This window comes from Dinoponera quadriceps, unplaced genomic scaffold, assembly GCF_001313825.1.
Source record: "Dinoponera quadriceps isolate SergipeBrazil2010 unplaced genomic scaffold, ASM131382v1 scaffold2420, whole genome shotgun sequence".
NCBI classification, from domain to species: domain Eukaryota; kingdom Metazoa; phylum Arthropoda; class Insecta; order Hymenoptera; family Formicidae; genus Dinoponera; species Dinoponera quadriceps.
Window position 1 is genome coordinate 705,784 of NW_014556754.1, and position 27,409 is coordinate 733,192.

The 27,409-nt window shown below is 46.5% G+C and overlaps 1 protein-coding gene across 1 annotated transcript; it reads left to right on the forward strand.

Annotated features, from left to right (window-relative positions):
- The first annotated feature begins 15,712 nt into the window (after window positions 1–15,712).
- LOC106748079 (LIM/homeobox protein Lhx9-like) lies at window positions 15,713–26,492 on the forward strand. Its single transcript, XM_014626278.1, has 6 exons — window positions 15,713–15,833; window positions 18,567–18,920; window positions 20,134–20,307; window positions 21,006–21,229; window positions 24,904–25,139; window positions 25,415–26,492. Exons 2-6 carry the CDS (start codon window positions 18,607–18,609, stop codon window positions 25,724–25,726), a joined length of 1,260 nt encoding a protein of 419 aa, XP_014481764.1. The 5' UTR covers window positions 15,713–15,833; window positions 18,567–18,606; the 3' UTR covers window positions 25,727–26,492.
- The last annotated feature ends 917 nt before the right edge of the window (window positions 26,493–27,409 follow it).

Genomic DNA, 27,409 nt, shown 5'->3' on the forward strand with positions numbered 1-27,409 from the left:
ACTTTTGATCCCCAGGAATATTTCAAGGTCCGTATTTATAGCTTAGACATTTAGTAAGATTTAAGCAAATACTGATGTTGGTGCCTCTCTTGATACATAGACGGAACTTCACGTGAACTTCGGTTAACCCGAATGATATTTACTTCGCGAAGACGAACTTGATTACATGCAAAATTCATTGGGTTTTTGGTATATTATAATTACGATATTTTATAAGAGAGAGTAACATTTCAATTTTAATATAATTACGAAATATGCTCAGATATATATAAACATCTCGAAAACATAAAGATAAAATGTTACACGCCCATCATTTTCCTAAATTATCTTAAGATGTAGATATCGAAGATATGTAAAGATACGAGGAAAATATGTTAGGAAAGTTAAAGTAGATTTTAAATATTAGCGGAAAGACAACGCTTACAATTCAGGATGCTCGTTACGCTACCTCAGATTCTGAATCTCTCTCGCAGGTCCAACGGATACAAGGCTCCAGGACGTCTGTAATCCCGCGCAGAGCGTAGGATACCATATGCAGCATATGGTTTTGTATGTGGTATACGAATGGGTTGTGGCGCTAGTTGTGGCTTTTTTGTGACGTTGGAAGAAGCGGAGCTATTTATCAGTGGGCCCGCTCCGCGCATACTAAACGGGTCCTTAATCAGCTCGCGCGATTTTTCCAACGCGCCACGCGCGAGGAGAGACGCCGGGAAAAAATCACAGGCTGTGTGCGATAATTGAATCATCTTGAGATTAAGTTAATCTTTTCGGAAATTGTTTTTGAATTGCAAATGTATGCGCGGAAAGTCACATTGATATATTCCTCTACACATTAGATATTTTCGACTAAGAAGTCTGCAAATTTATGAATGTCTTTGAGAGAAGCTATAAATATCAATAGGCGAAAACCGAAGATCTTAATTGAAGGAAAATGAATTTTTCGTAAACGATCAAAAGTCGCTAAATCAGGTTTGAGAAATAATATAAAGACATTTCATTCCATATAAAAAAAAAAATGGAACGGTGAGAGTAGGAAACGTGTGAATTGGGAAATGAGTTGAAATCAACACGCATGAAAGTTCACTTCTGCACGTAAAACGAAAGGAGATACGGACCCCTCCGGGGGAGGGGGGCCGAGACTAATAATTAAAATGCATTCAACCGAGTTATAAAGCCTTAACGACGTGTGCGCGGCTGATTTTTTGCCACATATACTGAGGACTTTACGATACAATTTACTGCGTATTTAATTTCACCTTTCCGCTCCATTGATTTAGGCCCCGCCGGTAGTATCGGAGTCTCGGATTTTTAGGGACGTCATCTTCCTCCCGACTTCTCTCATCGCTCTTTTCGTTCGCTGTGGATGACGCGGTTGCGTCTCGATCCTTGTCTAGAAATCTTGGAACCCCTCATCTTTAAATTACCTGCGATATTTAATTTTAATGTCTTTCGGGAATCGTGAGCGTCTCACTTCGGACCTTCGCAGACTTTTTACATGACTTTACGACACGTGAAAAGAAAAGAAAAAAGAAACATCGAGAGTACTTCCGTTCACTTCCACGAAAGGTTTCCTCGTACAGAAGTTGCTTCGTAGAAATTAATATGTACTTAATCCCTTAATCGCTCGTGTGGTCGAAATTGAAGCGATTTAACATCATTAACAAAACGAAATACCAAGTGAATTGCTTCCGTTTACTTGTGATTATTTAACAGTGCCGAAGATCCAGATCTTGCCTGCGTCTCTACGCTAAGAAAAAGTGATTAAATCGACAAAATCGGGAGTCACGCTAATTTAAAAAAATGTTATGTTCGTTAAACAAAATTACGCTTCAGCACGACAATACATTGAATTGATATTGTTGTTGTCGACCAAATCGTAATCGTCGAATCAATTAATGACTCATTACAGCTGTATAATTTATTCGGTGAACTAAACGTCGTACTTGAAATAATTTTGTTCGTTTAAGCAAAATTTCGTTGATTCTGCTACATTTTTTTCTCGGTGATAATTGTAAATGCGGTTTAATTGGCTCGACATTTTTGAATTTTGCTCGCGATCTGCAGCGTGTACAGTGATTTGACTGCTTAGGCAGACTTATGCTTCGACTTGAGGATCTTGGCGTTTAATTACTAAGGCGTGCGTCCGACTTCTGCGGTTTGCTGATTACGTCTAGAGCGGGCCGCTATTACGACTATGCAAAGAGCGAAATATCGAAGTATTCAGAGATGTACAGCTACGAAGATCCCGAGATATGGCGACAACGGTAGCATTACTGACGCGATGTTCCCATCTCCCCGTCATCGGGATGATAAATCAGACTGAAAGCCTGAATCGATTCGAGAGAGCGGCTGTGCGGAAATACGAAGCGCCGATATTTCCAACAACATCGGACAGACAAGCCAAGTTCTCTGGTCGCTGGGTCTCGTGCTCGTTTTTCTTATTCCTACTGGTCTCCCGGTACCTCACCCTCTTCCTGGTCGCCCCGCCTCGATTTCTTACGGATATGTCTCGAGGAAACGATAAATCATCTCGTTGCTCGGACGGTCCGCAGTTCGGCGAGCATTTTTATTTGACGGTGGCCACCGCCGGAACCACTTTCCGAACGCTACGTGCGCAGTAAATTCAATTCTATCCTCGCAATGTCGCTACGGCTGAATCGTGGAGAAATATAACACGAAGCGAACGTTTTCACCGTCATCACGATGCACAACAAACAAAAGTCTTGAGTTTTCAAATCAAGCACCCAAGATTTTTCGGCACTGTCATATTTAGGGGATCAGTTTTTACCAGTATTTTCACAATGGTGCATCCTCGCATTTCCGAACGCTTAAATTGGTTGAACCGTGATTTTTCCAAAATCCTCTCAGAATTTTTGGATATCAGCACGAGTATCTTAATCTACGAGTATCTAATCCGTATGAAATCGGCGCGTTAAGGATGCACGGCCTCTTCCGAATGACTTCTACTGTGGCGCCTTGGCGCATGAACAATTAAGTTCTGACTTCGCGAACGGGTGTCTTGGCACAGTATGGGTGGCGTTGGTATTTTTTGCTGGATTGCTTGCCGGCATCTCGGAAACTGTGAGCACGGTAGCAATTATTAGCTTCTCCACTCGTCATCCTACATCAGCGTACTTATAGCTTCTTTCATTCTCCGCCGCTCTAATGGAGTTTCATCCTTCTTACGTACGTTCTATATATAATTTCGGAAATCGTGAAGCTTACGTCGGCTTCTATTGTATCCAACAATATATTATTATTTCAGCATTACGCAAAGTGTCTAAATCTTCCCAAATCATTGTCCAGGCCTCTCTCAATCCAATGAGAATGGAGGATATTACTTTTATCACTATGAAGTAAATTTGCCCCTAAATATCCACGTTCTGTGATCTTCGCTGTCTTATATGATTAAAGATTAACGTGTCTATTTTAGTTAATAAAATACTAGCCGGTTAATCAAACAGTTCGAGCATCATTTTTGCGTTGACCTATCGGGGCACCTTCAAATTACCTTAAACAAAAGAGACAAGACGGTTGGGAACGGGGTGTATGAGACAGGTCGGGAGCCGAGATCGCGCAGAAGTGCAGGCTCTCGAAGAGAGAGGGAGGGGTCTGATGCGCAAAAGTGCCGAGTAAACATGGCACTGGAATGACTAGGAATAGCGCCGAGGCCGGCAGTGCTTTCCAGCCAACGTGATGAGATGCGAGGCAATCAATGCGCCATCAACTCGCCTCGATTTACGGCTACATCGTCACGAGGCCTATTCCAGCCTCCATTGCTCGCCTCCTCTCGCGCGTTTAAAGCACTCCTGCCAGCCCGTCCGATTCCACTTCGGACTGGCCGACGGCTATTCTCCTCGCTAAGAATTATTTCAATTTACTTTCCTACCCCTCGCTCTGCCCTCTCTCTCTCTCTCTTTTTCTCCGTCTCTTTTTGGTCCCTTCTTCCCTTCCCCCGCCAGTGCTTTCGAACCGGATCACGAGCGGGGATGGATTTACTCGCCCTTTTACGCGACCTTTTTTCGCCCAAAGCGCGCTGTGATTTATGGAGACGCGTCTATTAATGTCGCGACGCGCCGTTTTGAATATTAGGTTGTTACGAGGGTTTTGTGGGTTTTTGTGCGGCCGTGAAGATTGAATATGAGAGAGGGGTTGGACGGAGACCGACGGGCGAAAGACAGTCGCCTCAGCGGTCCTACCGAGAGCTCCAGGATGTTCGAGGATGTTCGAAGTTGCCACGATGCGAAGTTCCTAATATCAGAATAACCGGGATCTCAAAGTGTCGTTCGTTATTAGAAGACAAGTCTTCGTATCGCGCTATTAGAGACGCTGTTTTCGGTGTACAAGACACACCGGCGATTGCGCTAAGTTCGAGCGACTTCAAAGACAACAAGGGACGGTTTCGGTTTCGGATATTGCGGGAAACGGGCAAGGGGAGCGGTATCGATGAAGAAAAGATCCACCGTGTTCCTCGAATGACGTGAGGAGGAAAGTCAAGTTTAATCGGAGAAGCGTGAACCCGAGTGTTAAACCGACCCCGCCCTCGCGCCCTTGAGACACCACGGCGAAAACCCAGGTCTCGATTACCCCCGACGATGTAAATAACGGCGAATAGACAAGCGAGCGAGTTATTTACCTTAGCGATGCTCCTCATACCGTTTAACTCGTTTCTGCATCCTGCCATCAATATTAACCGTCGAACACTCTCCGGCGGTCGGGGCCGTGCGCGGCGGGCTCGTATACGACGCACACGCGCGCATTGACACATCGACGCGTGCACACAGCCGCATCCGCGCCGCATCTAAGCGCCTGTCAGCGTCCTCGCAAAGAGGAATATTTAGTGATAGTCGCCCGGAGCAAGAGCAACGGACGTTAACTAATACACACGGACCCGGGTCCGGGACCCAGTGACGTATGGCCCTCGGTAAATAAACTATTAATATTATGGTAACGTCACGCATTCCTATCCATATTGGCTGGCGAGGTCCTCGGCGCCTCCTCCTCGCACAGCGCCTGCCGCGGAAGGCCCCGCGAGATTTACAGGCCCCGAGAACAAATACGTAAATTACGGGGCCCGGGCTAATGGCGGTGAGTACTAGGACGACCGTTCCAGTTAATCCCATTCATGCGCCGAATGGATCGCCTTTGATGCACGATAAAATGCGCCCCCTCTCTCTCTCTCTCTCTCTGTCTCTCTTATGAGGTGGGGGATAACGATGACCTATTTTTATCGATTTCAGCCGAGTCCGATGATACTTCCGACGATCGATAATGCCCGAAATATCCGAGTACCGACGGTGGGCGGGAGGGGAAAAAGAAAGGAAACGGCGGGAGTTACGGGCGCAAATCGGCGAAGGCGCGCCGGCGACAGATCACGTTAATCGGCGTATCTATTCGGTCGCACGACCGAATGCGGCCGCCGCCGTCCGGAACGAATAAGAATGCAGATTACGCGTGTAAGTTACGGAGGCGAATTGGCAGGACGGCGATCGGATCGGTCGCAAAAACCGATCGTCTCTCGCGAGGTGAGGTTTAATCGCTCCGTCACAACAAGATGGAAACAAGGTGGTCGCGGTGCTCCAGTCGATTTAGCGGCGTTCATTTATCGCCGGTGCGAGCATGCGGACGGTAGTTTACGTTGACCAGCGAACTGTGTAAGATGATACGTAATACCGCGTCGCAACTAAGTAGCAGCGAGTTATTCGCACACTTGGAATTCCGGAAACTAACCGATTGCTCGCGCGAATTTCTGGCGAGCAGTCCGGTGCCGCATTAACGTAAGCGTGCCAGTTCGAACGGAGAGACTCTGTTATGGTCTACATCCTCGTTCAGCGCGATCCTGGTTAACGATAAAGACGGAAGCTCAAATAAATCGCACCACCGCCGGATGCTCGACACCGCTGGGAGAGTAACGAGGATTTCATTCGGGCTTACCCCGGCTTGAATCGCATTTTCAAGATACAAATATCTCCGCGGGAAATGCGGAGGAAGAGGGAATTTACGGTCGCCAGCGGATGGCCTAATGCCTCATTTCTTCCTCTTTTACGCGTCTCGAATGGATATCCTAACGGCCGAAGTGAGAAGAGCTGAAGTTAGAAGAGTACCGAAATTCACGTTCAAATGATGTTAAAAACGATTCTCGTTATGCGATCGGAGGCTAATATTTTCGCGTCCTTCGCGAGAAACACCTCGAGTTGGTGGATATCGTTTTTAAAGCAAACGATTTCCACGTTTCGTCAGGCCAATTGAGCAGCGTCCCTCCAGTTCGCGACGTTGGCAAATTTCAACATGAATCTCGCGGTCTACATCCGTAGACTATTGTATATAACATTCAAGATCTTCGAAATTCGAAGATCTCGGAGATATCGAGGATTCTGTAATTATTATATATCCCCCGAGATGTCGTGTAGCTACATTAGCAGCGTGTCCGCTCGATTCTATTAATCAGGATTGAATCTCTGTTGTTAGCTTTTATTACTTCCAAGGTCTTTACACCCGTATCATCACATACACCGATAAGACGAATAATTACCGCTTATCGCGATTTTCCAGCAGTCTCCAGCGGAGCTTCCGCGTCCACATTGCTCGCGGTGATAATTGAACAGAATCAATTACGGAAGGCGCTGGCCTGCCCAGTTACAGCTATCGTGTGAATCGGCGCCGTGACCAGAACACTTCAATGTACAGCCGAGACTTCAAAGTTCAGGCAGGCGAGACGGAACTATAAGTATATACTAGACGTCTCGTATCATATTAAGCGAATAATGCGGGTGCTCGCTCGCTTACTTAAATCGAGTGAAATGAGGGGCGTGCGATTCGCGAAAGGAATCACTCTAGACGGCGGATGCCTTTCCTTCTTTCCCTTCTTCCTTCTCTCTTTTTTCCTCTCCTTCTTCCTCCCTCCCCCCTCCTTCGTCACCCCTCCTCACTCTCTCTCTCTCTCTCTCTCTCTCTCTCTCTCTCTCCCACCCTCTGTTCGTTCATGTCGTTTTTATTACCCAGCGAGTACTAGCCGAACGCTCGTATCAGCGGATCTCATGAATCTTACATGCACTGTATAATTATTCGTGTGTAGAAATACAGAACGCGCGTCTGATCAAAGATGGCGACGGTGGCGTTGCTGGCGAGAGCGATTCGCGATTTCTCCGCCGCCGATTAAAGTTATTCCCCTTCCTTCGCCGTTTCATTTCCATTAAAGTCGCGCTTTTCGACACTCGGTGAACATCAGTCGTAGAATAGACAACAATTACGCGGATCGGATTTGAATTTCATTGATGTAAAATTTCATTAATATTGCTGAGTGAATGATCGCTTATATCGATTTGTACGGTCGCCACGAGCCACAACTAACGTTACGCGTCCAACACCGTGGAACATTTCGAAAGAATCGCATACTTTCCCCCGAATCAAGCCGAAATGTCCAGTTCCACGCTAAGTCCGCTCAATCCTACATCAAGTCTTCAAAGATCTTCTATTGTGCATCCTTTGGTGTTACAAATGGAAATTGATTTCCGTCTTCTCCACTTGAAGACCCAATGTAGAACCAAGCGCGGACTCAACGTAAGATCAAAATTTCGATTCGGGAAGATCTTCTTATCCATCGTCCTTTGATAATAAAATTGTAAAATATTCTCCCCTCCCCCCTCCTCCTCCCCACTTTTTTTAAATCGAAGAACTCTTCGCAACTCCGTTCACTAGCGAATCGCGGCCTCGCTCGATGTCGGGGCGTTAATAACGACGAGATGAAGAGCGGGACGTGCGTCAGGGCATCGTGGGACCCGCGGGCCTCGAGCCATCCCTCGTCGACGTTGACGTGCGCTCGCTCGCCTTTACCGAGTGTGAGATGCGTTTTTCAGCTTCCATTTGCAGACAATCGACGCGGTAATCACGGGTTGGGCGCCGGAAGTCGAGGAGATATTCGCGCGCTCGCAATCAGATAACCCTCCTAGCTGGCTCAGTCTGACCTGCCTCGCTTCTCTCGTCTCTCCCACCCTCCCTTTTCGTCACCGCTCCTCTCCACTCTCGCGTGCGCGAGTGTTACGCGAACAATGAGACAAAGTTAACGCGATTTCATTCATACCTCGGAGCTACTTGTCTTCCCCTTTATATTTAATTTACTCGGAATCTTGCGCAGCGCACACATGTTCGCCGGCACCTGCGCGCACGTATGCGCACTTTGAACTTTTGTATTATATAAAGCCTATAGTTCAGGCATATATCTCTATTTTTTTTTTTCATATTTTTTTTAAGAGGGACTCATTTCTTAACATCGTCTCTCCCTTTTTCATATCGTACGGCTTGGAAATTGCCACCGGGTGCACCAATATATTGTAGTAAAAATTACCACAACATTTCTTAACGCTGGACCGTACCAAAATTATGACTGAAATTATGTGTATTATAATTTTTCGTGATGTGTGCGATGAAATACATCACTAAATCAACGATCAAGATTACAACACACATCATAATTTCAGTTATAATTCGAATGTGGTCTTCTCTCGAAATTTTTTAGAGTGAGTTCTACGTTAGAAAAATATGGTAGTAATTTCGATGCAATATTTTCTCCATCCAGAGACGACTCGCCTCTATCTAATCTAATTAAAGTATCTTCAAAGTGTTTCTATCACGCGGAAAGCACAATATAATTTGTTCAAGTTTCGGTTATGTTTTTCATCGCTCATTTATCGAATATATTTACCACGGATATCGAGCTTATATTCAATAATTACAAAAAACAAAAAAAATTACGAGGTTTGATTTAGGCAGTTCCCCACTATATCCCATTTGCCGTTCGCATCGAACATCGGCCAGCTCGGTAAGTGTGAAATTGTGAGCGAAACTAGCGGAAATTTCACGAAACCGCTTCCATTCCGCCGTATAATCCTCGAGGGGAGCGCTCCGGAAGATCGTAACAGCTACCGGAACAGGCTGCGTGACAGTCACAGGGCTCGCGCATCTCCTTGACAAGATTCCACGTAAGAGCGAAGCGGCCAAAGGCGGGTCCTTTTTACGGGCGCGCATGTTCTCGCGATCGTCAATTACCCGGACGACAAGCGGCGCTGCTTTTTGCGAGTCCAGCCGTGGAGGAGCGTCGTTGTCCTCCTCCTACTCCTCTCTCTCTCTCTCTCCTGCCCCTCTCATCCTCGCGACGCTTCCTGAAGCTCACCCGCGGCACAGAGCTCGATCGGCTGTTGCACCGAGCCCGGAAGATCGCCTGGGCGCGCGTCTCCCGCGGGGAAACGCGCCATTTATCCACGTCAGCCTCATTCACCGACACGCGCGCCGGGCCCCGGTCGCAATCTACGATCCTTACCCACGTGACGGTGCCGCGCATAAATACACTTCATGCGCACGCACTCGTCTTCTTCCTCCTTCCTTCCTTCCTTCCTTCCTTCTTTCTTTCTTTCCCACTCTTGCTTTCTGAGAAAGCAGAATTTTTGCGGGGAATAGACCGAGGCCGCGGTTACAGGATAATCGATTTTCGCCGATATCGGAAAGCACGGGGAAGGACGATTAGAAGCGCAAAGAAGAGGCGGATTTCGCCAAGATGAAATTTCTCCTCGGTGAAAATGATGATCTGGATTGAAATTAACCGATCGGATACCCGCCGGTCGATTTCGATCCTCGCTGTAGATGTAACGCATGTTTGATCCTTCTATTTGACCGGCGAGGGGAAAAAGTGATAATAATAATAAGTGGCTGTGCGCGCGTGTGTGCGAAGCGGCGCACACACACACACAGGGACGCACACGCGTGCGATTAAAGGAGCGAGCACGGCAGATTCACAGTGGAACAGCGGCATCCTGCTGCCTGTGCGGATAGACGTCGCGATAAAACGCGGTTAACGCGGAAATTAACCGTTATATCTTTGCACTTATTTACTCTTACACCGGGAGATAACCTAGCGAGCGCGCCGTGCCGTATTTTACATAATGCAACCCGGTTCCCCCTCATACCCCCGCGTATCTCACATTCTCATTCTCTCTCTCTCTCTCTCTTTCGCCACGCGGGACCACGCACTCGTAGACGCTCCCGAGGCCGACCTAAGGATCCGTTAAAACCATTCCTGCCAGGTGTCTTGAATTACTTTCATGCCGAGCAGCGAGGGAAAGACCTACTTTTGTTCACTGAACGGAGACTAACGGGGAACCATTCCCGCTGTGGCTAACGACGCCCGGCATTCTCCATTTTGCAGACGAACGCTGGTCTTTTTCTTCCGGTGTCATCTTCCGCCGTGATCGATGGTGTCGAGGATTCCGCGGTGACGCGGCGATCTTTTTGGCGAGTTCTCGTCGCACGTTGAAACAGCTAACTGTAGAACGCTTGGGAATAAGTTTACGGTCGAGTAGATAAATGGATGATGAAGATGTATCTCGTCTTCGTCAATATCGGATTGTGCCTACATGCTCGCGATTGTTATGTCAACTTGATGAAGTGACAGTTCCTGCTGGCACGACGGTAGGCGCGATTAGCTCACTGGGCCGTTGCAATAACGAACCACGGCTTTACCGAGTTTTACATTATTGATGTATCAAAGGACTTTGCCGGTGAAAGGTCGAAACGTCGGGATACGAAGGAACTCGTAATTAACCTGCCGGTATGCACCGGGTATTTCTATATTCGGATACCTGAGTAGTACTCGAGTACCCACAAGTACTACTCAGGTTAATCGACTTCAGATTAATCAGACTCACGAATGTTATTGTGCAGATTAATAGGCTTTCGAGTAGTACCGGGTACTACCGCAGGTCATCGGGTTCAGAAGTAGTACTCGGATAGTGCCCGGTGTTGTCCAGATCGCGGATACTGCTCAGATAATATCCGAATAACACTGAAATACCCAGACTTACGTGAGAGTTCCCGAGACACCTCGGAGTACTCGGAATTGGCGTCACTGAAGATCGCAGCTACCACTAAAGTGCAATATCTCAGCGCGCGATCTTGAGCGTTTCCACTTTAATCGATCCTCGAAAGCGTGCTTCCTATTCGGAGCGAACGCTACGTCCAATAAAGCAAGCATCTCGTATCTCGCACATGTACTTCATTCATTCACAATACGACATGTCCTTGCGACGATGTCTCGCCTTTGGCTGAAAACAAGATGGAAAAAAGGAAATATGACAGGTTCTAAATGTTCGCCGCTCGTGTGCCGAATAACGCAGCCTCCATCAGCATCCACCAGATGACTCCCATTCTCGGCAGCATCCGCGAGATGCTGGCGGGAGCATTTCCATCTCCATCTGTTCCTCGTCTCCCCTGATGTCAGTGCAAACCGGCGCGTCGACCAATGGGACGACGGCTTTATCGTCGCGCGGCAATCGCTATTGGCTGGCAGCAGGCGAGCTCCTATCGAGCGGGCCGTCGGAGGGCCGCACCTCGCGGAGACTCCTCTGAGGTTAGTGTACCCTCACCTTCCCCGCGAGGAGAGAGAGACAGAGACGATGAGGAAGAGAAGCAAGTGGGAGATAAGCCAGCGCCTGGCTCGGCTGCTGCTACCGCTGCTGCTTCTTCTTCTTCGTTAGTATTGCTTCCAGCCGTCTATCCGTCCGGAAAGTCTCTGATCGATATGACAGCATCCTCCTCCTTTACCACAATGACAGCTTTCTTACATGACGCACTGCGCAATGCGGTCCGCCTCGCGTCGCACGAACTGTCTTGAGGTTCTTGAGAGAAAGACAACGATTATACGCGATTGAATCAGACTCGATCCAAATCCGAGGAACGGAATTTTCAGCGGAGAACTTCCCCGGGGAAAAGTGGACCCTCCGATCGATAATGGATACTTGCCCAGGAAGCCTTTCTTGGAGGACTTTAAATAAGTCCCAGGTCACGACGGTTGGAAAATGTAATTCTTGAAACGTCATCGAAAAGTGGAGTCGTATGGAAGGGAGAATCTAATTTCAGCCCTAGGAACGGTTATGCGGTCATAGTTAAAGTACCGTTCCAAATTATATCGAGTGACGTTAATACCGAATACTTGGTTCATCTCGGAAACTATTAAGATACCCGCAACCCTGAGCAGCGTCCGTGAGTTTGGGTATTCAAGTACTGTCCAAGTAACTGTTGCGACTGTTAATAGTTAGTAGTGTCCGGGTATTATCAGGATAATACCTGCGAATCTAGGTACTCAGGTATCCTGTGAATCCGAGTAATACCAGCGGATTTGAATAGCCGAGCGGGCAAACATCTCGAGTATCTGAAATCTTGATTTGCAGCTTATTCTTCAGGATCTCTGACTGCGAACGAAATCGCGGGATCTGACAGGGCGGGGCGTGCAAGATTAACGAGAACTCGCGTTTAACGAGAAGTTCGATTTGTAGAAGGCAACTTGATCGTGCCACCCGCGGTTAATGAGCCTAATGGGACTAATGAAACCTAATGGGAATCAGGAGCGAAACGACTCTGTCGCGCGGAGACGCGATGAATTTTCGCTTTGCCGCTCGCGCGTACGCACACCGCCGCCGCTGCACCGGCCAAATATAGTTGGCCGCGCGTAAACCAGGCAAATCCAGAAGAACTGGTCGTGGCGGACAATGTATCTAACTGTCACTCGCATTATTCAGCTGCAATTAAAAGGCGCTCACGCCCCGTGCGTGGAGAATCGCGCACGCGCGTGTGTGAAGTGAAAACGCGTCGACCGTGATTTATACGAACGATTTGCTACTTTTGTTGCATAATATACATCGAAATGTTTCACCGTAACGTCAGAGGCCCGTCAAATATGACTCCCAATCCGAAACTGCTGAGAATATTTCCAATGTTAAAAGCATCGAAAATCTAAACTTTACGATGTTTAAGATCCGCTATCCGCTATCCGAAGTTACAAATGTCGGAAACTTCATTGTTCTTATTTAAATATATCGCAGATACGGAAAGCTTCATATCGTATTTTGAAGATGAAGCACCCTGCAAATGGAGTTCCAGAATTATAACAGTTTCCCCGTGTAAAATTACATGAAAACACAATTACATCCTAAAATAGAGGGCGACATGATCTCGTGCGATATTCGATCGAAACGCTGGTAGAAATGACCAATTGGTGCGGTCACAGTCCTCCAAAGAGATAGAGTGACAAACCGGTGTCGATATTAAAATTGCCGCGGGAACACGTTTTTTGCCAGCTGGCGTCGTTTAAGTAATAATTTGTACCTGTATGCGTGACTGACGAGTGACTAACCACTCGCGTGTCACGTCATTTCTCTTCCCAAGAGCTCTTCCCATCGAGATCCCCCGATTGCAAATTAATTGAGAGTGAAATGTGAGCGCACCAGCGAACGCTTCGCGACCGAGACGTAGACGTGGACGACTGAGCTAATCATGAATAATGAATGTAGCTTTAGCGCTTAGAATGTTCCCAGAAACACGAAATCGATGATATTACCGGAAGCAGATGTTGTGGCGAATTGGAGTAACTCAATAATTGTACGAGCGGCACTTCGTCTTGCGTTGGCGTCATGTCGGATCATCGATTCGACACAAAGTGCTTCCCTTCGAAGTGCTTAAATCGATTTTCCTCCCTCTCGGAGAAATACACACACGTATACAAAATAAGTATCTTCGAACACGTTTCTCCTATCCTCGGCTTTTTGAATCTTGCCGCTCAAGTGCTACGAAATTTTCAACAGCCGTTAACTCTAAGTTACGGAAAGCTCCGAGGCTTAAAATTGTGCCAATTTTCTGGAATCCTATGAATACTGAATTAATGGACACGTAATATGGATGAGAGGACATTGATAAGTAAAGAGAGCTTATGAAATGGCCGGGTAAATAAAGCGACAAGGGCGAATCGGGCGAAACGAAAGCCGAAAAGCGAAAAGATACGAAGAGACAGATCATAAATCATACAAGGACATTTCCAAAGGCAGCGTATCTGCCGAGTTAGAGAGGTCCTCCAGGAAAACGCAGCGATGCCCGGACAAACAACATTATCACCAATACCAGTGATAACACGTCCACGGACGATACCAACGGCAACCACCTAGCAGCTAACACCAACAAAAGACAGACAACGGTGGAGTGCGACGGAGTGAACTACTTTTACGTAAAAGACAAAGAGAGCGACGGAGAGGGAGAGAGGGAGAGAGAGAGAGACAAAGGGAAAGCTACAAAGGCGCCGGCGCAGCGCGCAGACGCCCGGCGTCCCGACGTCTCTCTACCCCTGAAACCGGCTGCAAAAACCCCACCCCGCCGTCACCGCCCGACGAGATCGCACGAAGGGGTCAACCCCGCTTCCCTGCCGTGGCGACGTCCGCCCCTGGCCCTGGGTGGCCGTTCCAGGATCGTAATATTATGCCGACGGGGAGCAGCTTCCCTCTCGCACGAATCCATCGCGTCTTTCGAACTTCCTTGTCGCACCGCGCCGCTCTCGCGCGAGTTTCCCGTTCGCGGGTTTCCGGCGCGCCAGTTTCCCGCTCGCTGGTTTTCCGCGCGCCGATCTTCGCGTCAGTGAAAAATCCTCCCTCGTGAGTTTTCCACGAGTTCGCCGAGATCTTCCACTCCGGCTGATTTCCCTCCCGCGAGTTTCGCGCTCGACAATTCCCGCGAAGACCCGGGGAGTTTCCCTCCGCCTCGCTCGCGGACTTTTTCCCTCGCGACATTTTCGCCCCGAAATCCCGCCGACTGCGGACTTGTTCGACGGCGAGTTTAACGTTGACGTGTGCGCCGATCGCGAGGAAAGCGAGTGAAGAGAGTGCCCCCGGCAGGATAAGTCCAGTGCGGTGGCCAGTGTTGTGACATGCTGATGTCTCGTGTCTTGGAAGCCGAAGGAAAGAAGGATCAACGTGGAACGGAAGAGATAAGGATGAGGTGCTTCAAATTTGGGATGAATTGGTGGGTGTAGAATAGAATCACGTTGGAAGCTGTGCCGCACGGTTGTCCGACGGCTCGCGCTGATGACTGGGATTTTGTCCCGGATTGTGTTCGGTGGAGAGTCTGGCGATCTAACTGAGCTCGAATAATCTAAGAGTGAAGATCTAGAAATTTAGGATCTTCGATTTCTATAGTCTGCGTAAATGGAAGTGACCGAGATTTTAGGATCTAAAGCTGCGGTGTTTTGTCAATCGCAAATTCATAAATGCCTTCCTCTAAGAGTGTCGAAAATTGGGCTGACTAGTATCTCATCTTGGATAATCGGCAAGGACAATTCAAAACTAACGATCTTTCTCTACTTTTTCAAGCCGATCGACACAGAATGCTTGAAACATTGTTTTCAATGCAAATTATCATTGACTGTACATTTATTATATTTAAACCGCGTTCGGTAGAATCGGGAATTTAGTATCCCTCGCGGTTTTTACGATCCAGACTAACTCCTAGAAGCTAAGAATTTAAGCTTGAAAAATATTGCGCGCGACAGCTTGTGAAATTTCTCCTATCAATGAAATAATTGGCCGCATAACTCGATAATAAGTAAATAAAGCGCAGACAGCAGTTTAAAGTAGGCACAATTTTGCTGACGCTATCGCATAAGCACATCACGTCGCGGCGATTCTATTATCGCGGAATAGCAAATCAATGTCATGTTGGGGAATTATCCTCTCTACATTCTCGCGGCTTTTCTCTTGTTCAGAGCATGATTGATGACCGCAACAACTGCCTGGTCGGCTCGAAGCAGCCGGGATCGTCGGAGCGCCGGAATATCCGACGTTGAAACCGCGACGCAACCGGGCAGGACTTTGGAACAGTCGACGGGTCTAAGGTGACCGTGATTCGGATGGAAATAGTCAAACGAAGATAAATTCGACGAGTGGTTTGTCGCAGACAAACGGGAAGCGAAAGTCAGCCGACGGTAGAATTCGCCGTCGGATTTCCGGCTGTTCAATCGACTTCAGGTAAGCCAAAAGGAAAACCTAGCGATTATTCGAATTGCCGAGGAATTTCCGAATGTTTCACATGAAGTGAATAAAAGTTCTTTCGTAGATTCTAAATAACATGTGACGATACGCTCGCCATAATCTAAATTCTATAATTCATTTCTTGGTTATATGCAATGCAGACGTTCCGTTAATATTTAAACTCTGAAAAAGACAAATAAAATCGAACCTCAAAATTCACTGCAATTTCTTCTCACGATTTCCATCAAATATTTGCCTGCATTCTGTTGTTTGCTTCATCGAATAACGGGTCTGAAGACACGAATGTTGCATCAGGTAACACCTTTAATATTCGAAAGATAAAGGATATTATCATGTACTCGCTTCGAGTTTGGATCGATATAATATATATTATGCATCCTAAAGCACGAATAGATATCATAGCGGCAATCGTGTCTTTCAACAATTCTGTCGCACACTTACACAAATGGCAACTCCGATACTAACACGTAAATTATTATCCATACGAACACCAAATCCGACACGGATACGAACACCATCACAGCATAAACTTTCACATAAACACGAACACGTGCACTATCACTTACACGACCATCGAAATTCACATAAGCATTATCGTTCATTATCATTAGCATTATCGTTCACACGACTACAAGCTTCCACACGAACACAAGCACTATCATCAACACGACCACCAACTCCGATAAATCACAAGCACTATCACTTATATGAACACCAACTCTAGCATGAACATCGACACTATCACTCACACTACCTTCAACTTCAGTATGAACAACCCTGTCACATACACGGCCTCCAAGTTCTACACGAATATGAGCACTGTCACACACATGAAAAAAAATCATACATATATGTATATATCGTTTTTGTGCCGGCGATATTAGTATTGCCAGAAATATACCACGAGGATGCCACATAGTCGGATTTACATCGATGCGTAATGCGAATGTCTTACACACAATTGACGCTGAACGCTTTGTCACACAAATGTCTTCAACTTGCCAAGTCGATAATTTTTCGAGTTGCGGGCTGACCTTTAATCTCACTTTTGTAAGTCCCTTTTATCCGGTAGCAATGTATCGTATATCACAGCACTATCGCGAACACCTGCTCGGCAAATGATCACACGCACGTTGTTCTAACCGGCGTCGCGTAAGGACACACTGACATCTTCGTAACGAGGGACGACACCTCGCATTGGTCCCGCAGAAATAGCACGTCGACTGGTAAAAGACCCGACTGAGTTACTGCGGCGATTTGCGAGAGCTTCCGTTAATTAGCACCGCGACCGCGATTCGAAACCGAGAGTCGTTCATTAACGGGTCGTCGACCACGAATTGTTTTCATTCATCGGTTCTTCCTTGCGTACGCCACCCGGGCAGCGTGTCCTGAATGAACATACCTGCGTGCAACATGACTCGTAAGGTTGCTTAAGACACGCCAACCTCGTCGTTGCCATCGTAGGATGGAAACCTCGGGAGATTTTCCATTAGTAAACCAAATAATCGAATTATATCGTTCGAAAGAATAATTTTCATAATCGGAGAGTTGACTTTTAAGGTGATGTAAATATCGCATGGATCGTAAGCAAACGACTAATAGATAGATGATAGAGGCCATGATTATCACTCGCTAAATCGGTCAATATTTCCCTTTGAGGCTCCTGCAATGGTCTCGTTTAATGACGTCAAAAGCGAGGAAACGCATGTCGACAATTCCTGCATATTCAAATAATTCGTTCAAATAAAAAAACACACTCACAAAACGGCATTTTTGATCGATCCAACACACTGTAACTTGCAAAATACTCCGGACACCCTCCCCTTGCTCGAACGATCAATAAATAAAAATATAAAATTAACACAACACGCGACCATTACTTTTAACCTATCTTTTATCATGCTTTTGTCACATTCACTTTACAGCTATTCATTGATTTATTGATCGTTCAAACGAAAGAAGAATACCCGAAGCATTTCAAAAGTGTATTGGATCGATCACAGATATCATTTCGTAGATACATCTTTTCACCCGAGCAAATATCGCAGGAATTCCGCGCATGGATTCTCTCGCTTCTGACATCATAAAACAAGATGGCTGCGGTGAGTACACAAGAGCCTTAATTCTCTTTCGAGGCTACGTTCCGAAACGTTCTTCTCGAGGGAAATTTTACCGGCTGTTCGAAAACTCGATGAGCGTTTCCAATTGGCCCCTCTTCCATCACTCCCCGAAGCCACTGAGTAAAATTTTCCTCGGGCGGAACGTTTCGGATCGTAGCCTAAAGTAAATCAATATTATTCAGAAGAGCTGATTGTGCACATTGTACACGGAGGAAATACCGGAATTATAACCGAAATTATTATGCGTGTTGCAATCTTTAGTAACATATGCAATGAAGTACATTATTAATTACAACACGCGTCGTAATTTCAATCATAACTTCAGTGTGGTTCAACGTTGTACGATTTTCTGGTAATTTTTACCGCAACATTTCCACCGTGTGCGCATTCTACGTTCCATTAACTCATAGTTCTCCGTGAAATAAGGAGAAATATGGAGATAGTCCCCCTTGCGGCTACGCGAACATTTCGCCTTACACGGCCGCGAGATCGTTAAGTTTCGCCAGCTGGGTCGAAGGTTTCGCTGCGTCACACTCAGTTCTCAAGTATGTAGCCGTGTGTCATGGAAGTTTGCGATAACCACTTGTAGAATGCGGCGGCATGCGTCGTAGCAGCGCGCGGCCAGGGAAATGCTGAAGGAAGTTGGCTGCGGGAGCGCTACACCCCCGCCTGGGGACGGCGGCGGGGCGAACAATCGGCAGGTCGGCGCGAACGAGGGCGGGAACGGCGGCAACGCCGGCGGAGGTGGTGTCAGCGTCGCCGAGGGTGCCCTCGGCTGCGGCGGCTGCGGAAGGGAAATCGCCGAGCGCTGGTATCTGAAGGCGGCCGATCGCGTATGGCATTGCGGCTGCCTGCGCTGCTGCCGCTGCCGGGTCCCCCTGGCCGCCGAGCTCACCTGCTTCGCCAGAGACGGCAACATCTACTGCAAGGAGGATTACTGTAGGTTAGTGCAGCAGCAGAAGGTAGAACGGTGAGGAGATCTCGCTCGGCGATGTCGCTCACGGGAGGTAGCCAGGAGGCTGGCAGGCTCGATTCCGCGGTGCAATTTGGACAGAGATTCGCTGGATTCGTGGAATAATTGAGAGAATTGTAAGATGTGTCAATTTCTTCCCCGCACGCTGCGCCATTCATGGCTCTGCACCCCTCTTTCGGATGCTGCGACCGCTCATCCTTCGTTATTCTCCCTGTCTTTCGCGCGATTCGTCGCGAGATTAACGCCCGACAGATATTATCTCGAGCGACACTTGGGAATTTACCGATATGAGAGACTGATAAGGTAGTAGCCGCGGTTAACAATTGTTTCATGAGTTTCTGACAAATTGTTCTTGAGATTCACGATGTCCCGAGAGTGTCCGTGTTTCATGTTTCTGCGGGCTTAACATTTCGGAAACTGAAAATACGAAATATTTGAAGCTCGTACAATTTGGTGCGTCAGATAATTCAGAGTTCCAAAGATCTAAAGGTTCGAGAATTGTCGTACGCCAAGGACAATTCGAGAGCACACGTGAACGTAAATAAATAAATAAATACCTCGTACGGAATAAAATGCGTTTGGTGTTCGGTATTTCAGGATGAGAGTAGAATGAAAGACTGAAAAGCGGGTTCGTTAGAGCGAACAAGGGAGGAATTCAACAGTCCTCGTCCATGCAATATGCAACAACGCGAACCCTTTGTTTCCGTCTATGCGAATGTGAATAGTCCGCTTTCGATCGCTTGCGAAATTCACTTCAGGCGGAATTCGTAATACGCAACATTCGCAAAGCAAATAATGTACCATTAGAGTCCCAACTCTCTCAAATTTCTCTAATACAAATCCAGAACGCCGGCAAAGTTAGGAAAAAGTGATATAGCAAATATTCGAGAAAATACAAAGAACTAACAGATGAAAAAAAATTCAACTTAATAACAATTAAACGGCCATTCGATCGGTATCGACGCCATATTAACCCGATGTTATTACGAGAAAAGTTGGAACTGAAACTTACACTTTCAAAATTGAAGACTTTCCAGTTACAAAGTTTTAATGTACGGCCTGAAAGCAGCTTACTCTCTTTAAACGAAGTTAAGAAATGTGACTACGTTCTCGAATAAGAATTACTCGAAGATTTACGTGGTGGAGGAATTGATCTTTCAATTGTTGAATTTTCCCAACGTAGGTTATTCGCGGTGTCCCGATGCTCACGGTGTCGCGCCGGTATCTCCGCTTCGGAATTGGTGATGCGCGCTCGCGAGCTGGTATATCATGTGGCGTGTTTCACTTGCGCCTCCTGCGGCACCCCGCTGAACAAAGGCGACCATTTCGGGCAGCGGGATGGACTGGTATATTGTAGGTGAGAAACGCGAGCATCTGATCATTACTATCCTTCAAAGGCCGTTTCTCCTTGTTATCAACGAGTTCGATGACGAGATTGACAGCAGCTTGAAGCGCTTTGTCGCACCAAGTCATTTCCTCCCTCCCATCCACCCACCCATCCATCCCTCCCTCGCGCTAATGACAGTTATTGCGCGCTAATGATGGTAATTGGAACGAATGGATCCAGTCTCGGGTTCCGAGAAAACGATCGCAACAACGTAAACTGTGCACTGATGTGTAAAGGACATTTTGTCAATGCCAAGGATTTCAGAAAATCGACACGACTCAAGGGTCCGTGTGGGCTGAAACGTCACAAAGTAATATTCATGAAATGCAAGAGTGAAGAATGAATAAAAATCGGAAAAGTTTTACTCTAAATGCAGGCTCCGTAAAATCGAAGACTCAACATATTATTGATTAGTAAATTTTTAAGGACGAGATTCGGAGAACGGAGAAAACGTGTCCGGATTTTTTAGCACCTCGGACAACCAAGCTAAGTAACTAGTTAATTATCTCGATAACCCTATTAATTTCTACGTCCCACTTCATAAAATCCAACGACCACGTTCACGAAATCGAACTCGTTCATCGAACTCGACATGTAACGCGGAGGTCAGGTCGTCTATCGACTACTTGACAGAGAGGTTGACGACTGACGAGCACGTCGCTCCCAAGACCTCACTACGAGTTGCTGTGCTGTGCCGGGGATTACGGAGGTGCTGCTGGTAGCATCGAGGACCTCGGTTCACCGGGAGTGTCGCCGCTGCCGGCCTACTACGAGCAGAACCCGATAGCCTCTTCCGGCACGGTGCAAAAGGGTCGGCCTAGGAAGCGGAAGCTGTCGGAAGTCACCGGCTCCGAGCTTCCTGTCACGATGAGGCTGGCCGCTGGAGCGCTCGGTGAGTCAAGCCAATGTATGTTCCGCGATCTTGTACGATCGTGAACGATTTTCATCTAAGATTGTAATCACTCGATAACGCGATTGTGTTGAACTAATGTTCACAATAACGTGCCAAACCCCTCTTCAACCCCTCTTCAATTGCACCACCTCCTCATTTGATTACGCATATATTTGGCGCTTGCTAAGACGGTGACACGGTTTATTTTATTCCAATGATTTTATTAATTTTATTGTATTTTTCTAATGCGTCAGTACAAACTAAAATCGGCAATGAGAGGACCGAATTGTCAAAATTAACGATTCCCCCCTTGGGAACTTCAGCGTCCGTACAAAGTTTTGACAACTTTGCGCTATCGAGAATTCGGAAGCCTGACCGGAAAGAAATCACCTCGAGACCCGACAACTCAAAGATCCAAAGACCCTGGTTCACTACTTCTCTCTCAAGCTTTCTCTTTAGTCCGTACTAGAGCAAACAAGTTAATCGGCGCAATTGCATTATTTGCCGAGGGGTATCACAACGGGGTGTTCCTTCGTGCAAACATTTGCTCGGTCCTTCAGCCCGTCAGATGTTACTTCATATCGTCCGCGATTATTCGGCTTGTTAATAGGATCGTTCAATATCGGCGGGCGGAATTCTTCGGTGAATTTCCGCGCGCTATGCAGATGTCTCGCTCGACGATTCAATATATGAGCGAACCTTCCATGATAAAGACTCACCTCGGTCCCGAAGTGTTCGCTTCGTCCTGTTCTAATTTTCACTCTTACTCGCTGTATATAGCCTTCGTCTAAATAGTAAATCGTAATATAAGATGGTGCTGCACGAGAAAAATAATGGATAATTTATCACTTACAACGCGAGTATCATACTGGATGTCCGACGAATCTCATTGATACTCTAGACCTGAGACGATCGCATGAATCACGAAGTTAATCATTACGACAGGTCTATCATCGTGACGAGCGATTCAACGAAGGAGACTCACGGACAACGGATTCAGGGCGGTCACGAGGGAATTTAGCGGAATGGAGATTCCGTCGAATCGAAGTTGCATTAATTCCTTTCTTCGCGTCCACCCGATTTACGTCATTTGTCGACCGGCACGCTGGTATCGCACATTTAAATACGATTCCCGCTTGTTTTACGATCGCTTCGGTTTGGGTGTAGGGCCAAGATGGCGACTCGACCAGTACGCGCGCGATTCCCAGCTATTTTATAATCGACAAGAGCGAGGATCACTCTTCCCGGACTACCGATAGGAATTTACGACCAACAGCCATAAAATAATCCACGAAGTCCTGTGCGTTCAACTTCAGGTGGGAACAACCGGCCGGAGAGAAAGAGCTTGGCCGTTTTATTGTCTTTATATATAATTGGGACAGTTTTTGCGAAGGAGACACGCCGGCGACGAGGTCTCAAGCTATCCCACAGCTAGACGCGCGCCGACCGACGGTGGGTCGCGGAGACCCCCATCTCATAGCAATCGGCCCTCAGCCTCGAGTCAGGAGGATATTTTAACTCGACCATTTTCGATCAATCTTTAATATCATATCATTCGACACGACTAGATATACAAATAGATCAAATAGAAAAAAATGCAATTTTACAGAATCACTCTAGACCGAAGACTCGATAGTACCCAAAATTGGTCCACGTTCCTAAGTATAATTGTTCCGTGCATAAAAGTGAATCTTAAAGAAAAGCATCGATTCATAAGGAATTTGATCTTCGTACGAAACGTCCGCACGTTATTCCGTGTGGTCAAGATTTGTATTACGCTGCTCGACTTGAAAACCGAAAAACTACTGACCTTGCCGTAGAGGAAGGACACACTCGGATCCTTCGGGGAAGTCCGAGGGGCAAATTCGGCGGGAAGAGGGCGCGCGCGAGCGTGCGAAGATTTGGCGGTTTAAGAATGAGATTACAATTTGTCAGGGCGAGCTAGAAGCCAAAATCGCCGAGACCGCGGAGCGAGGATCAACGAAGAAACGAGAGAGGTATTCCCGCTGGCGGCACCGGCAAGAAACTCGCGCAGGCGGCATTATAGTGCTCCGACCGGCCATTCTGCTGGAAGTGGCCACACATTGGCCACGGCAGCATTCTTTTCCGGGCAGATCGGCCAATCGATGCATCTCTCGACGCCGATACCTATCTGTCACTGTCCGCCGGGACCCGAAGCCGTTCCTCTTTCTGGAGAGACAGAAAGGCCTCGCCGAGAGTCGAAAGCCGCACCGGGAAAATCCTATTTCGATTCGTGTGTAGCACGACGCCGCAACTGGAAGCTTGTTCTTTTTTAGCCGCTCTTTCTCTCTTACACCATCCGCATGCAAAATGAACTAAACGCGCGCCCTGCCTTTTGGCAAAGATGGCATTTGCAGTTTTTTTTCCCCTTTCTTTTTTTTCCCCCCATAATATTGATCTCTTCAGACGTGGTTTCTTTCAAGGGCAGAAATGATTTTCCGGAAACACAGCGTCTTACCGCACCGTCGCTTCCGAATATATAGAAGGTGCGTCTTAACTGATCGATCAACGGTTGTGTCATCGTGTACGAATTTATCTGAGTTATGGTGAACGAGGATAAAGAAGCGTGGAAAGAGAGTCGCAGGGAAGAGGACGAGTGTGCAGTTGCAGTTGTTGCGCGCCGGCGGAGCGAAGGAACGCATCCAATAAATAAGACGACGAGGGTAACCATTAAATTCAATCGGGAGAAGAACGGGTTCCAGCCGGCGAAGGAGGGATGAGGGGGAGGGGCGAGAAGGGATCCCAGAAGTAAATCCCCGAGCACGTATGCGCCATTACTGTTTATTGTTCCGAACTTCCATTCCCAACGGAATCCGCTGACGATCCGCCGGTTCGTCAAAGAGTGAAAGAGAGAAAGAGGTATCGCGGGAAGGAGAGGATGAAGAGAGAAAAAGCGCTTTCGCGAACAGCCACACCGTCTTCGGAATTTCTTTTTCTCTTTTTTTCTGATCGAGGTGAACGACATTTCGTCTTTTCCCGGGGGCCGATTGGTAAAACACAGTTACGTTCGAAAAATTGGAAAGGAAAGCGCGTTGCGAGAAAGAGTCGATTCCTCGAACCTGTCGGAACACATCGGAGGAGTTAAAATCCTTCTAAGGATACGCCGACGCGGGCAGCGCATGAATTAAAGAAGACTGCGGAGTGAAAGATGGGTAGGGGTGACAAGGAAATATTAGCTAGCCACGGACGATTCGTGGATTTTTGTATGGAAATATTCCTAATGTGAGCGCTCGAATGAGTTAAGTTCAAATATTCGATGACATATGCATTCGACATTTGAGAAACTTACAGTTTCCAAGTTCTTGAAACTCGGATAATTTCACAAATTTAAAAATTCTTTTCGATTAATCTTGTCTGAATTTTTTTTTATTAATTCGGTCTCAGATTATGAACTTTAAAGCCTTGAACGGAGTTTTGAAACTTTCGATCCCGGAGTTTATTATCTTTCACACGTGCAAACATAAAGGACCTCGATGACCCCAAAGTATTCACTAAAAGATGTATCTAATGTAACATTGTTCTTTCTTCCTCCCCATCGCATGTTGCTTACGCTTCAAGGGTGAACTTCGAGGCTTGAGTTTCAAGATATGTGATATCAATGGTTTGACGGGTTCGCGTAAAAAGACTCTTTCTAGCCGACGTCGCCATTGCAGAATTGCTGCACCCCACGGAATTGTCCTCGTCGATGGAGTCGCTGGCTGCATACGACGCGTCCGTAGGCTCGCCGGGTCCGGTGCATCAGAGTCAGCGGACGAAACGCATGCGTACCAGCTTCAAGCATCATCAGTTGCGAACCATGAAAACTTACTTTGCGTTAAATCAAAACCCGGATGCCAAGGACCTCAAGCAACTCGCGCAGAAGACCGGCCTATCGAAAAGGGTGCTGCAGGTGAGAAGCCCTTACTTACGTTTTACTCGAGTTCTACCACGTAGAAAATAAAGTAATAATTTAACGAAGCAGACAGGATTGAAATTTCCCAATCAAATCAAAAGACTTTGACACAGTAAATTTTCAACAGAACCAATTTTAACAGTCGCCTCCTGTTTTCCTGATTCTCGAGAAGAAGGATCGATTAAACTGCAATCGAAATCAATCGTTGTTGGCAATTCGATTACAAGCAACTCAAATAACACGGTCTTTCGATTTTACACACGCCTGTTTAGGTATGGTTTCAAAACGCGCGCGCGAAATGGCGACGAAATCACATGCGACAAGAGAGCAGCAACGCTGGCAGCAACGTCGGCTGTTCAGGAACGCCGGTCTCCTCCAGCACCGGCAATTCCCCGAACGTCGGCCCGGCCGCCAGCATCCTCGGCGACAGCAACAGCATGCCCTCGACCTCCATGGAGGAGCTACACGCTCTTCATCATCTGCACTCTGGTGTCTCTTCTCAGGTCTCCTTCTCGGACCTCTATAGACGACGGCTGGAGATGGAGGAGGATGCTTACAGCAGCCTCTCTAGCCATCTTGGATGAGGGATTATTACGCTTTCTCGAGAATCAATTCCGAGGAACTCGGCAAGCCGATGACAAAACCATCATCGTCGTTTCTAAGAAGAATCACTGATAAACATTCGCGTTAGCTATTGGTGACTTATCATGGCAACGGTCGCCACGTTTGAGTCTGGGCTGTGTGCCGAAACGTCCAGAGTGATTCTTATCGTGGTGGGTTTCAAGATAGTTGCTTCAATTCCACAGCAGCCTACATTGTTGAATTCCACGCAAAGTAACATTGTACGATTGGTTCCTTCAGAATTCGAAATTCGGCGTCATTTTGTAGACGGAATAAATAACTCGAGGACGTTAAAAAAATGACGTTGAATTTTACAAAGGAAGTGACTCATTGAGGGATCCTCACGGAGAGGTGGTCTAGTCAGATAGAGTTTAGCGGGTAACGATTTCGAAGGACGATTATGTTAATAAGTAATCAGTGATAATAATCATAGTTCCATGCACATCCGAATTACCAAAGATTACCAGACGAGGATAGTAAGAATGTAATCTAGATATATATACAAAGAGGGTGTACGATTAGTGATTATGTCGATAATTATCGGTAATTATCGATCAACTCGGGGCCTCGAATACCGATCAATGTACGGGGTGTTCCAATGAAGATGTCAGCAACAAATACGTGTGCTCCTCAAGGAACTCGAGAAAAAAGTTTTAGTATAGATTTCATTCGCTGTAAAAAGGTTTATAAAGATTTGATAAATTATTTTAATTTCGTCGAATATTTCACTGAAATAGCACGGTGCTAGAAATACACCAACGTTGCCTAATATATAGTGTGAATCGTACGCACCTGTTTAAAACACCCTGTACAATGCCACGGAAGTCGTACGGCCGAACTAAACGAAGACTCGTCTAAGCGAACGGATACGTACATTGCATGAAATCCTTTCATTTGTCCTTGTTAATTTCACACGGAATACGCGCGCGGCTAATTTTCATCGGCTTCGCTCCGCTATCTCAATTCATTCAAACTCAATCGATTAAATATTCATTGATAAAATCTATCGTGTACGAATACCGATTACTGAATACTGAGAAGTGATTTATAATGTCTTTCCGATGACACGAATGCATGCAGTATTAAACAGTATTAAACAATTAATAAGTCATTATGACTGTATTTACAGAGAATGTTAATGATGATTTCTATATTAGACACAGGATAGTAAGAAAATATAGCATTGAATTTTTCACTATTATATAAGGAGAACATCAAAAACAAATATTGATGAGGTCCGATGATCGAGATAACATTTTACGCAAAGCCCGATGAAAATCCAAATAAGCGTCTGCGATTTTTATATTTAGAGGTGTAAATGTACGAAAGAGTTCTTAAAAACGGCGTTCCTCTGCTCGTGCCAAAACGTAGCTAAGAAACAAATTTTTTAACGAGCTGCTTGAATTCAAAGGACGTTATATATTTTTGCAAATCGCAGCACGGGTACTCGCGAGCCATTCGAAAGGCAAAAGATCTCGCCTCGCGAAATTCTCACATTATATGTTCTTATATTTACTATTTTCCTCCAAATCGTCATCTTTGAATTCGAGCAATGCAAAGAACACACACACACACACACACACATACACATACGCACGTGTTTAACGCAAATATGTGCACAAAGTTACGAATAAAGACTAGGATGC